The 13,864-nt window shown below is 41.7% G+C and overlaps 1 protein-coding gene across 1 annotated transcript; it reads right to left on the bottom strand.

The window, feature by feature from the left end:
- Positions 1–206: 206 nt before the first annotated feature.
- Positions 207–12,819, bottom strand: LOC310853131 (transcription factor Spi-C-like; the record flags this gene model as incomplete). Its single annotated transcript, XM_083757370.1, has 6 exons — positions 12,756–12,819; positions 10,434–10,533; positions 8,172–8,299; positions 6,059–6,164; positions 4,686–4,840; positions 207–551 (listed from the first exon to the last, which is right to left on the bottom strand). The coding sequence occupies exons 1-6, from the start codon at positions 12,792–12,794 to the stop codon at positions 207–209; spliced, it is 873 nt and encodes a 290-aa protein (XP_083613496.1). The 5' UTR covers positions 12,795–12,819.
- Between the last annotated feature and the right edge of the window lie 1,045 nt (positions 12,820–13,864).

Here is a 13,864-nt window from a genome sequence, read left to right as displayed (position 1 = left end):
TTTTTTAAAAATGGAAGAACGACCGACATGGAAACATATAGCTTTTTCAGAAAACTGTCAGGATGTAGAAGAACATTTCTAGAATCTGATCTCAGGTCAGAATGGGTTAACTCTGTGTACGACGTATTGCACATGTGGAACAATTCGGGGGGGGGGGGGGGGGGGGGTTTGTTTTCATCTACAGAAACCTCCCCGCCGTAGAGAGTTCACAGCGTGGCGGCGTTGTGTGAGGTGAGGCAGGCGGCCAGGTCGTAAGAGGAGTCCTCCTGGACGGAGTAATGTCCGTACCAGCCGTGCCAGTCCGCCGGTGGCACCGAGCTGTAGTAGCCGGCGGGTTCTGGCGGGCCGTGACCCGGCTGGCCGTGGTGCAGGTGGACCTGCTCCTCCTGTAGCCGTCTGCCGGGCGGCGCCTGCCCGCCGCCCAGCCGCTGCAGGATGGCCGGGTTGAAGCGGTACGTCAGCTTCCGCCGCACCTTGACGATCTCCCCCGTGCGGCTGTAGTTGCGGAGCGCCCGCGCCATCTTCTGGTAGGTCATGGTCTTGCGGTTCCCCTTTGGGAATCGGAATCGGAATCGGAAATCAATCAGCTGAATCAGAATCAGAATCAATCAGCTGAATCAGAATCAGAATCGATCAGCTGAATCAGAATCGATCAGCTGAATCAGAATCGATCAGCTGAATTGAATCAGAATCAATCAGCTGAATTGAATCAGAATCGGAATCAATCAGCTGAATCAGAATCAGAATCAATCAGCTGAATCAGAATCGATCAGCTGAATCAGAATCGATCAGCTGAATTGAATCAGAATCAGAATCAATCAGCTGAATCAGAATCAATCAGCTGAATCAGAATCAATCAGCTGAATTGAATCAGAATCAATCAGCTGAATCAGAATCAATCAGCCGAATTGAATCAGAATCAGAGTCAATCAGCCAAATTGAATCAGAATCAATCAGCTGAATCAGAATCAATCAGCTGAATTGAATCAGAATCGATCAGCTGAACTGTCACATCATCACAGGTTTATAGGTGCAAAGAAGTGGGTTAAGTTATTGATTGTAATTATTTATTTTGTGCGTGCTGCAACAAAAACATTTTCAGAAAACCTAGGTCAGTATTTATAGAACGGCCTCAGTCCTAAATGGGTTTATAGAACGGCCTCAGTCCTAAATGGGTTTATATAGAACGGCCTCAGTCCTAAATGGGTTTATAGAACGGCCTCAGTCCTAAATGGGTTTATATAGAACGGCCTCAGTCCTAAATGGGTTTATAGAACGGCCTCAGTCCTAAATGGGTTTATAGAACGGCCTCAGTCCTAAATGGGTTTTATAGAACGGCCTCAGTCCTAAATGGGTTTATAGAACGGCCTCAGTCCTAAATGGGTTTATATAGAATGGCCTCAGTCCTAAATGGTTTTTATATAGAACGGCCTCAGTCCTAAATGGGTTTATATAGAACGGCCTCAGTCCTAAATGTTTTTTATAGAACGGCCTCAGTCCTAAATGGGTTTTATAGAACGACCTCAGTCCTAAATGGGTTTTTATAGAACGGCCTCAGTCCTAAATGGGTTTATATAGAACGGCCTCAGTCCTAAATGGGTTTATATAGAACGGCCTCAGTCCTAAATGGGTTTATATAGAACGGCCTCAGTCCTAAATGGGTTTTATAGAACGGCCTCAGTCCTAAATGGGTTTATATAGAACGGCCTCAGTCCTAAATGGGTTTATAGAACGGCCTCAGTCCTAAATGGGTATATAGAACGGTCTCAGTCCTAAATGGGTTTATAGAACGGCCTCAGTCCTAAATGGGTTTATATAGAACGGCCTCAGTCCTAAATGGGTTTATATAGAACGGCCTCAGTCCTAAATGGGTTTATATAGAACGGCCTCAGTCCTAAATGGGTTTTCATAGAACGGCCTCAGTCCTAAATGGGTTTATATAGAACGGCCTCAGTCCTAAATGGGTTTATATAGAACGGCCTCAGTCCTAAATGGGTTTTTATAGAACGGCCTCAGTCCTAAATGGGTTTATAGAACGGCCTCAGTCCTAAATGGGTTTATAGAACGGCCTCAGTCCTAAATGGGTTTATATAGAACGGCCTCAGTCCTAAATGGGTTTATAGAACGGCCTCAGTCCTAAATGGGTTTATAGAACGGCCTCAGTCCTAAATGGGTTTATAGAACGGCCTCAGTCCTAAATGGGTTTATAGAACGGCCTCAGTCCTAAATGGGTTTTATAGAACGGCCTCAGTCCTAAATGGGTTTATATAGAACGGCCTCAGTCCTAAATGGGTTTATATAGAACGGCCTCAGTCCTAAATGGGTTTATATAGAACGGCCTCAGTCCTAAATGGGTTTTATAGAACGGCCTCAGTCCTAAATGGGTTTATATAGAACGGCCTCAGTCCTAAATGGGTTTATATAGAACGGCCTCAGTCCTAAATGGGTTTATAGAACGGCCTCAGTCCTAAATGGGTTTATATAGAACGGCCTCAGTCCTAAATGGGTTTTTATAGAACGGCCTCAGTCCTAAATGGGTTTTTATAGAACGGCCTCAGTCCTAAATGGGTTTATAGAACGGCCTCAGTCCTAAATGGGTTTATAGAACGGCCTCAGTCCTAAATGGGTTTATAGAACGGCCTCAGTCCTAAATGGGTTTTTATAGAATGGCCTCAGTCCTAAATGGGTTTATATAGAACGGCCTCAGTCCTAAATGGGTTTATATAGAACGGCCTCAGTCCTAAATGGGTTTATATAGAACGGCCTCAGTCCTAAATGGGTTTATAGAACGGCCTCAGTCCTAAATGGGTTTTATAGAACGGCCTCAGTCCTAAATGGGTTTATAGAACGGCCTCAGTCCTAAATGGGTTTATAGAACGGCCTCAGTCCTAAATGGGTTTATATAGAACGGCCTCAGTCCTAAATGGGTTTTTATAGAACGGCCTCAGTCCTAAATGGGTTTATAGAACGGCCTCAGTCCTAAATGGGTTTATATAGAACGGCCTCAGTCCTAAATGGGTTTATATAGAACGGCCTCAGTCCTAAATGGGTTTATAGAACGGCCTCAGTCCTAAATGGGTTTATATAGAACGGCCTCAGTCCTAAATGGGTTTATATAGAACGGCCTCAGTCCTAAATGGGTTTTTATAGAACGGCCTCAGTCCTAAATGGGTTTATAGAACGGCCTCAGTCCTAAATGGGTTTTATAGAACGGCCTCAGTCCTAAATGGGTTTATATAGAACGGCCTCAGTCCTAAATGGGTTTTTATAGAACGGCCTCAGTCCTAAATGGGTTTATAGAACGGCCTCAGTCCTAAATGGGTTTTTATAGAACGGCCTCAGTCCTAAATGGGTTTATATAGAACGGCCTCAGTCCTAAATGGGTTTATAGAACGGCCTCAGTCCTAAATGGGTTTATAGAACGGCCTCAGTCCTAAATGGTTTTTATAGAACGGCCTCAGTCCTAAATGGGTTTATAGAACGGCCTCAGTCCTAAATGGGTTTTTATAGAACGGCCTCAGTCCTAAATGGGTTTATATAGAACGGCCTCAGTCCTAAATGGGTTTATATAGAACGGCCTCAGTCCTAAATGGGTTTATATAGAACGGCCTCAGTCCTAAATGGGTTTATAGAACGGCCTCAGTCCTAAATGGGTTTTATAGAACGGCCTCAGTCCTAAATGGGTTTATAGAACGGCCTCAGTCCTAAATGGGTTTATAATAGAACGGCCTCAGTCCTAAATGGGTTTATATAGAACGGCCTCAGTCCTAAATGGGTTTTTATAGAACGGCCTCAGTCCTAAATGGGTTTTTAATAGAACGGCCTCAGTCCTAAATGGGTTTATATAGAACGGCCTCAGTCCTAAATGGGTTTATATAGAACGGCCTCAGTCCTAAATGGGTTTTTATAGAACGGCCTCAGTCCTAAATGGGTTTATAGAACGGCCTCAGTCCTAAATGGGTTTTATAGAACGGCCTCAGTCCTAAATGGGTTTATATAGAACGGCCTCAGTCCTAAATGGGTTTATAGAACGGCCTCAGTCCTAAATGGGTTTTTATAGAACGGCCTCAGTCCTAAATGGGTTTATAGAACGGCCTCAGTCCTAAATGGGTTTTATAGAACGGCCTCAGTCCTAAATGGGTTTTTATAGAACGGCCTCAGTCCTAAATGGGTTTTTATAGAACGGCCTCAGTCCTAAATGGGTTTATATAGAACGGCCTCAGTCCTAAATGGGTTTATAGAACGGCCTCAGTCCTAAATGGGTTTTTATAGAACGGCCTCAGTCCTAAATGGGTTTATAGAACGGCCTCAGTCCTAAATGGGTTTATATAGAACGGCCTCAGTCCTAAATGGGTTTATAGAACGGCCTCAGTCCTAAATGGGTTTATATAGAACGGCCTCAGTCCTAAATGGGTTTTAAGACCAATTCTACAAATGTCTTCTAAATCCTTTTCTGAAAAAAAACACTTACTTACTTGAGTAAATGTATACTTTATCGTTATACTTTCCACCACTTGGTAAACGGAGCAAAGGGGCCCAGTATACCTTGCGCTGGCCCAAAGGGGCCCAGTAAGGGGCCCAGTAAGGGGCCCAAAGGGGCCCAGTAAGGGGCCCAGTGTACCTTGCGCTGGCCCAAAGGGGCCCAGTAAGGGGCCCAAAGGGGCCCAGTAAGGGGCCCAGTGTACCTTGCGCTGGCCCCAGGACTCGGCCAGCTTCTCCTTGTTCTTGGAGATGAAGTGGAAGGTTCCGCTGCTGCTGTCGGTCCACTGGATGGAGTCTCCCATGATGGGGTCGCTGAGCGCTTCATGGAGATACTCGTAGAGACGGAGCTTCTTACGGCCTATTAACCAGATAGATACTATTAGATAGATACTATTAGATACTATTAGTTATATAGATAGTGATACTCGTAGAGACGCAGCTTCTTACGGCCTATTAACCAGGTAGATACTATTAGATACTATTAGATAGATACTATTAGATAGATACTATTAGATCGATAGATATTAGATCTATTAGATAGATACTATTAGATAGATACTATTAGATATATAGATACTATTAGATAGATACTATTAGATACTATTAGATAGATACTATTAGATCGATAGATATTAGATCTATTAGATAGATACTATTAGATAGATACTATTAGATATATAGATACTATTAGATAGATACTATTAGATAGATACTATTAGATCGATAGATATTAGATCTATTAGATAGATACTATTAGATAGATACTATTAGATAGATACTATTAGATATATAGATACTATTAGATAGATACTATTAGATACTATTAGATAGATAGATACTATTAGATAGATACTATTAGAACCGGAACCAATTATTTTTAGATGGGAGTCCACGGCCAAATACGTATGAATCTGGGCCGGGGTCCTTGACATTGATATGAGAGAGAGAGAGAGAGAGAGAGAACCACTGATAATATGTTGTTTTAGAATCTGCCTCATGTGTCTTAAACCCTTTAGACCCGATCGGCTGATCTAAAACCTATTCTGAAAACCTTCAAATTCTTATTAAAAAAAAATAATGTCATGTGAAGTGAGCGGCGCTCTTATCATCAAACATCAATCATCTCATTCCGGCCAATCAGAATTTGTGTCCTGTTTTTCACAAACACTCAAAATTGTCCATTCGGTGTCGCTGCGGCATTTAATGCATAAATGTGGGTTATGTTGCTACAACTAATGAGTCAGAGGACGGTAGCTCCCGGGTTGAAACGAACAACCTATAGGTTGTTTGCAACAGGTCTACATGATGGTCGGATTAACCCATTCTGACCTGAGATCAGATTCTAAAAATGTCTTCTACATCCTGACAGTTTTCCATTCTGACCTGAGATCAGATTCTAAAAATGTCTTCTACGTCAGTCGCTCTTCGATTTTTCAAAAATAGCAGACCTACAAGCTTGTAGATCTGCTATTTTTCAATAGCTAAAGCATGACATAATGCTATAACACCAAGAGGGGTTCCCGCCCAGAGACATTGGACTAAAACGTATGAAATGGCTTACAGTAAATGTGAATACCTTTGCCGTTTCTGATGGGCGGCAGGATGGAGTAGAACTGTGGCGACTCTGAGGTAGAGGGATGCCCCAAGGACTCGTCTGGAATGCCCTGAGGCCAGGCCTGCTGCTACAATAAGATATACGGTAAGGACAGGCACACTTACAGTAAGATATACGGTAAGGACAGGCACACTTACAGTAAGATATACGGTAAGGACAGGCACACTTACAGTAAGATATACGGTAAGGACAGGCACACTTACAGTAAGATATACGGTAAGGACAGGCACACTTACAGTAAGATATAGGTAAGGACAGGCACACTTACAATAAGATATACGGTAAGGACAGGCACACTTACAATAAGATATACGGTAAGGACAGACACACTTACAATAAGATATACGGTAAGGACAGGCACACTTACAATAAGATATAGGTAAGGACAGGCACACTTACAGTAAGATATACGGTAAGGACAGACACACTTACAGTAAGATATACGGTAAGGACAGGCACACTTACAATAAGATATACGGTAAGGACAGGCACACTTACAGTAAGATATACGGTAAGGACAGGCACACTTACAGTAAGATATACGGTAAGGACAGGCACACTTACAATAAGATATACGGTAAGGACAGGCACCCTTACAATAAGATATAGGTAAGGACAGGCACACTTACAGTAAGATATAGGGTAAGGACAGGCACACTTACAATAAGATATACGGTAAGGACAGGCACACTTACAATAAGATATAGGTAAGGACAGGCACACTTACAGTAAGATATACGGTAAGGACAGGCACACTTACAATAAGATATACGGTAAGGACAGGCACACTTACAATAAGATATACGGTAAGGACAGGCACACTTACAATAAGATATACGGTAAGGAAAGGCACACTTACAGTAAGATATACGGTAAGGACAGGCACCCTTACAATAAGATATACGGTAAGGACAGGCACACTTACAGTAAGATATAGGTAAGGACAGGCACACTTACAATAAGATATACGGTAAGGACAGGCACACTTACAGTAAGATATAGGTAAGGACAGGCACACTTACAGTAAGATATACGGTAAGGACAGGCACACTTACAGTAAGATATACGGTAAGGACAGGCACACTTACAATAAGATATACGGTAAGGACAGGCACACTTACAATAAGATATACGGTAAGGACAGGCACACTTACAGTAAGATATACGGTAAGGACAGGCACACTTACAATAAGATATACGGTAAGGACAGGCACACTTACAATAAGATATAGGTAAGGACAGGCACACTTACAATAAGATATACGGTAAGGACAGGCACACTTACAATAAGATATACGGTAAGGACAGGCACACTTACAGTAAGATATACGGTAAGGACAGGCACACTTACAATAAGATATATGGTAAGGACAGGCACACTTACAATAAGATATACGGTAAGGACAGGCACACTTACAGTAAGATATAGGTAAGACACACACACACACACATGCGTGTGCTCTCGCATTGCTAATTTTTTCTTCTTTTTTTTCAACATAAACATGTTGAAAACATACACTTACAGCGCCTATAGCATCCCTTTTCTTGAGAAAACAACTTGGTAATCCAGTCATCTTTCATCATCAGGGAACCCTAAATGAACGACTAAAACTACGACGAGAAATGTCCGTCTACTACCTTTTTCCACTGACGAAAACTAAATGAAAACTAAGCTATGGTGACTAAAACTAGAGACTAAAGACTAAATAAACTGACAATTTTGACAAACAAATATGAACTAGACTAAAATTTTAGGAAGGGACTATAGTGGACAAGAGATCCAGTATAAGTCATTTTACACTTGGTTGCATGCTGAAAATAGCCGATCTAAAAAACGGCTAAAAAACAGCAAGCGTAAAAACAATCATTACGACGGCATCAAGGGCCCGCCAAAAAAAAACATTTTAGTCGACCAAATCAACTGCAGATTTAGTCGACTAAAATCTTATGATAATTAGTCGACACTAAAACATTCCAGGTGACTATAAAATGAGACTGAAACCTAATGAAAACTATTGAAGAGAGACTATTATGACTAAAACTATGACTAAAAATCTAAATGGTGCACACTCACGACGGCGGCATCTGTCCACTGGTAGACGGGGGGGTGAGCGGCTGCGTCCGAGGGGTGCGTGAGCAGACAGCAGGAGATCTGACACAGGGCAGGCTGTTGGACGCCCAGAGGCTCGTAGTATCTGTAGTCTATAATAGACCAAACACAGGAGATCTGACACAGGGCAGGCTGTTGGACGCCCAGAGGCTCGTAGTATCTGTAGTCTATAATAGACCAAACACAGGAGATCTGACACAGAGCAGGCTGTTGGACGCCCAGAGGCTCATAGTATCTGTAGTCTATAGACCAAACATAGGAGATCTGACACAGGGCAGGCTGTTGGACGCCCAGAGGCTCATAGTATCTGTAGTCTATAGACCAAACATAGGAGATCTGACACAGAGCAGGCTGTTGGATGCCCAGAGGCTCGTAGTATCTGTAGTCTATAGACCAAACATAGGAGATCTGACACAGAGCAGGCTGTTGGACGCCCAGAGGCTCGTAGTATCTGTAGTCTATAGACCAAACATAGGAGATCTGACACAGAGCAGGCTGTTGGACGCCCAGAGGCTCATAGTATCTGTAGTCTATAATAGACCAAACACAGGAGATCTGACACAGGGCAGGCTGTTGGACGCCCAGAGGCTCGTAGTATCTGTAGTCTATAATAGACCAAACACAGGAGATCTGACACAGGGCAGGCTGTTGGACGCCCAGAGGCTCGTAGTATCTGTAGTCTATAGACCAAACACAGGAGATCTGACACAGGGCAGGCTGTTGGACGCCCAGAGGCTCATATATCTGTAGTCTATAATAGACCAAACACAGGAGATCTGACACAGGGCAGGCTGTTGGACGCCCAGAGGCTCGTAGTATCTGTAGTCTATAGACCAAACACAGGAGATCTGACACAGGGCAGGCTGTTGAGTGCCCAGAGGCGCCCATTCTGACCTGAGATCAGATTCATACAAGGTTTCCACTGGACACACACTGGTCTGATTAACCCATTCTGACCTGAGATCAGATTCTGAAAATGTCAGTCGTTCTTCGATTTTTCAAAAATAGCAGACCTACAAGCTCGTAGCGCGCCACTCGGTGGCGCGCTATGAGCTTGTAGATCTGCTATTTTTCAATAGCTAAAGCATAACATGATGCTAACACCAAAATGGGTTCCCGTTCAGAATGGGCTAGAGACCAAATACACCTGTGTTGATTTCGTCGACTAAAACTATAACCTTTTTTCACTGACGTAAACTAAATGGAAACTAAATGAAGGTACTGGTGCATGCTGGACAAGAGATCCAGTATCAAGTCATTTTACAATTGGTTGCATGCTTAAAACTAAAACACATTCATGTTGACTAAATCAACTGTAGATGTAGTCGACTAAAATCGTATGACATTTAGTCGACTGAAACTAGGCTAACACTAAAACATTCCGGGTGACTAAAATGTGACTAAAACTAAGTGAAACCTATTCAAGAGACTATTATGACTAAAACTAAAATAGAAATTTGTGCTTGAAACAAAAGGTACTCAGTCATGTCCCATTTCATAAGTGTTCAAATAATGTAGACTATAGCCTACAAATATTTTTTTCAAAGAGCCAAGCTATAAAGGGATATAAAGTGGTTAATACATGTTTTGTAATAATAATATTCATACACATTTATCTACAAAGTATCTAGTAACTAAAGTTTTGAAATAATTGTAGTGGAGTAGAAGTAAAAGTGTACTGCAAATTGAAAATACTCCAGTAAAGTAAAAATGTACAGTTATTTTACACGACATTCAGCAATACTGTTATGGTGACTAAACAGATGAGATCACCACAATATCTCATTGTTTTTTAGACATTTGTTTTTAGTTTGTCTTGGTTCCTTATCTGTAACTTTTATATTTCATTTTACACATACTAATTGACAACAATGCAAATTAATTTAACTACTAGTGTAATTTCGAGTATAAATAAAGAGTTAATAATAAGAGTTAAACTTCTTCAAATCAGTCTGTCAATTTGTATTTCTTAGAGCACATTTAATGCAAAATGCATCTCAATGTCTTTAAGACAAGTAGATAAATGCCATACCAGGAAAATGCCATATATAATCTTTCTCTTTCTGTCTTTGCCTGTCACATCCACGCTATGTTGACAGTTCACCTATACGTGGGAGTGGTGTGAGACCCTAACCCTGCTATAACCATATTATACGGTGTGAGACCCTAACCCTATAACCATATTATACAGTGTAACCCTAACCCTATACGGTGTGAGAGATGTACCTGTTGTTTCGTACTCGTAACAAACTCTGTTATCCGAGTGTTGCTGAATCACATCGATGGCGTCCTCAAAATGCTGGTTGATGTCGTTGTCCTGTGAACCCTGTGGTGTTACAGTATTGGGCCCAAATAGCCAGACTGAGTAGGAGATATAATTATGCCTAAAATCATATTTACAAAACGTTTCAAATGGAGAAAAAAAAACAGATGATTTCAATCGAATATTTAGACAAAGTCATGCAAGCAAGGGGAACTTTCTCTGGACTCCATGGGCTAAGAAAATAAACTTTAAAATCTCAAAATGTAGCCTGAGGCTCATTCTGATGAACAGTTTCTGCAAAAACGTCTATATCGCGTTTCTATAGCAGTGTATATAGAAACGACAGGGACTCCCAGAAGCAAAGATTTGATTTAAAAACATACAGTATATAAATCTACTACATAATCTGCTTTCAATCGCGTTTTTTTTCTTTTCTTCTTTTGATGAAAAAGTTAAATGAGGTTTAAGTGCGGTTATTATAATGTATGTTTTGGTTTGTTTTGAGTGATTGATTGATTGATTGAAATATTTATTAACAGTTTGTAGAATTTACAGTACATTTTAAGCACAAACTCAATACAAAGACTGTCAACTGTGAGTGGACGACCCAATTAAGCATTACACTTGTTTACAACAGGGTCCACATTGTTCAATTCATCAAAACATTTAAAGACGTACAAACATTTAGAGACATACAAATAGACATTTCTATGTAGCTAAAGTACAGAACAGGAATTCATCATATGGGAAGCAAAAAAGGGAAAAGATACAATATACAGTGAGGGAAAATGGGGGGTGGGGGGATTCAGATTTTACAGAGGCCAGTTTCGAATTGCAGCCATCCGTAGGTGCCCTTTGAGAGCGGTTTTGAAGGAGTCAAGGGATTCACATGTCTTAATGACTGTTGGTAGGGCGTTCCACATTTTGGTGGCATAGGAGCGAAAAGAATTTAGTCCCTTGTTTGTGCCGAATCTGGGTTGTACATGGTTTGTTGCACTCCCTCTGGTGTTGTGGGTGTGGACTTCGTTTACATTAAGGAAGTATTTAGACAGGTACATGGGTATCTTGGTGGTGTATCGAATCTTGTGGACCAGACCCATTGCAAGATGCTGTACTCTGTCGTCGACCCTAAGCCATCCCAGCCTGTCAAAGTGGGCAGGGGTGAGGTGGGTTCGGGGGGTGAGGCCAAGTAGGAGCCTGACCAGTTTGTTTTGGGAGGTCTGGAGCCTTGTTTTAAGGGCCTTTGAGGTGCTGTGGTACCAAGAGGTGGATGCATAGTCAAAGAAACCTTGTACCCATTCTCAACGGGAACCCATTTTGGTGTTAGAATCATGTCATGCTTTAGCTATTGAAAAATAGCAGATCTACAAGCTCATATCGCGCCACCGAGTGGCGCGCTACGAGCTTGTAGGTCTGCTATTTTTGAAAAATCGAAGAATGACTGACATTTTTAGAATCTGATCTCAGGTCAGAATGGGTTAATCAGACCAGTGTGTGTCCCCAGTGGAAACCTCGTATGAATCTGATCTCAGGTCAGAATCAGGTTAAATAGATCTATGTTGTGATCATGTGTTCAGTAACAGGGGTCTCCCCATCGCTCCGGCTCTTTGATGAACCCACAGAAAAATGCATTTTTCATGAGGTCGGGATAACAATTTCATCCAATCAGGAGAGAAGCCTGCTACAGCATACAGACGCATTTGGAACTGGAACATTATAAAGCTGATATTCTCTTGCCTGATTGGATGATATTGGCAACCCACCTGAAAATGCCTTTTTTTTATTATTTTTTATCAATTTTTATTTATTTTATATTTTCTAACAAGACAAACAAATGTAATTCACCAAATGCACATAGTTGGCCATACGCATGGACAGCTAAAACAATGAAACAAGGACAATAATAAAATGGGTGGGAAAAACAGTGAAGACAAAAACAAAAATCGATATTTATATATAAATATACTGTAACTAAATATAAATATACTGTAACTCGTAAAATGCCTTTTCTTAAGAGCTGGAGACACAGGGAGACCCTTGATACTGAAAACAAATAAATAATAATAAATAATTATTATTATTAATAATTATTAATAATAATTACTACTAAAATATAGAGCTTGAACCTTTTTGACAAAAACAAAGAATAATTGAATAGAAAAATAATGAATTGACATCCGAAATCCAAACAATTGAAATGGATGTGTGTGTGTGTGTGTGTGTGTGTGTGTGTGTGTGTGTGTGTGTGTGTGTGTGTTCAGATCGTATATATATTAGTGACTCACCAACTTATATGTTTGAGGGTTACCTGCCGGTGAAGCCATATTCTGCTGACATAAAGCTCTGTGATGGAGGAACACTGAACAGTGATGATGCCGGCTGAACAACACCTATATGGTGCTCAGGTTTATATATATACACCATACGTGTACGGTTATACACGCCTCCAAACCGAGGATGGACTGGTGTACCTGCGATTATTGAAACGTAGCAACGTCACCGGTGCAGCTCCATACTTCTCTTTTTTTTGGGGGGGGGGGGGGGGGGGGAGGGGGAGGGGGGGAGGAGAACAGTAGACACCAGATAGAGATCTGACCATCAGCCACTCTCACATTGTGTTGAGAGATGCATGCAGAGATCACAATCTGTGGACAACAAACGCCCGTTTATTATTGCCCAGAACTCAGTCCAGGAATTATCATAGTCGAGTGCCTTCAGGATTTGCATGCCCCCCCACAGGGAGGGGGGGGGGGGGGGGTGTGATAGTTATCTAAAATACACATTTACAATAAAGTGTACATACTTTCCAAGCACCGCACATTTGAATCTGCACGGCCCTGCAGAGCTGTTTGTGTAGCGCGTGCACGCGCGTATGTGCGTGTTTGTGTGTTCATGGGGGCGGCGGTGGCTCAGGGGTAGAGTGCCTGGATGGTAACCACCGTAAGGTTGCCAGTTCGAACCCTGTGGGCTCCCCCAGAGTTACTGTCGAAGTGTCCTTGAGCAAGACACTGAACCCCTAATTGCTCCCGATGTGCTAGTTGGTGCCTTGCATGGTTTCCGCTGCCATCGGTGTATGAATGTGTGTGTGAATGGGTGAATGTAATGCACAATCTCTGTAAAGCGCCTTGGATAAAGGCGCTATATAAATGCACCATTTACCATTTATGTATAGTATACTTTTTTTTAGTTTTTAACGTATACTGTAGCTACACTGTGAAAATTAAACACTATACCCGCTAACTTTATAATGCTTTGTTGTGGAATTAATCATAGTTATTGCTTAACCCATTCTGAACTGAGATCAGATTCTAAAAATGTCTTTCTACATCCTGACAGTTTTCCATTCTGACCTGAGTTCAGATTCTAAAAAATGTCTTCTATGTCAGTCGCTCTT

The sequence above is a fragment of the Protomyctophum parallelum genome, assembly GCF_964188405.1.
Source record: "Protomyctophum parallelum genome assembly, chromosome: 22".
NCBI classification, from domain to species: Eukaryota; Metazoa; Chordata; class Actinopteri; order Myctophiformes; family Myctophidae; genus Protomyctophum; species Protomyctophum parallelum.
This window is presented reverse-complemented; position numbering and strand designations above follow the sequence as displayed.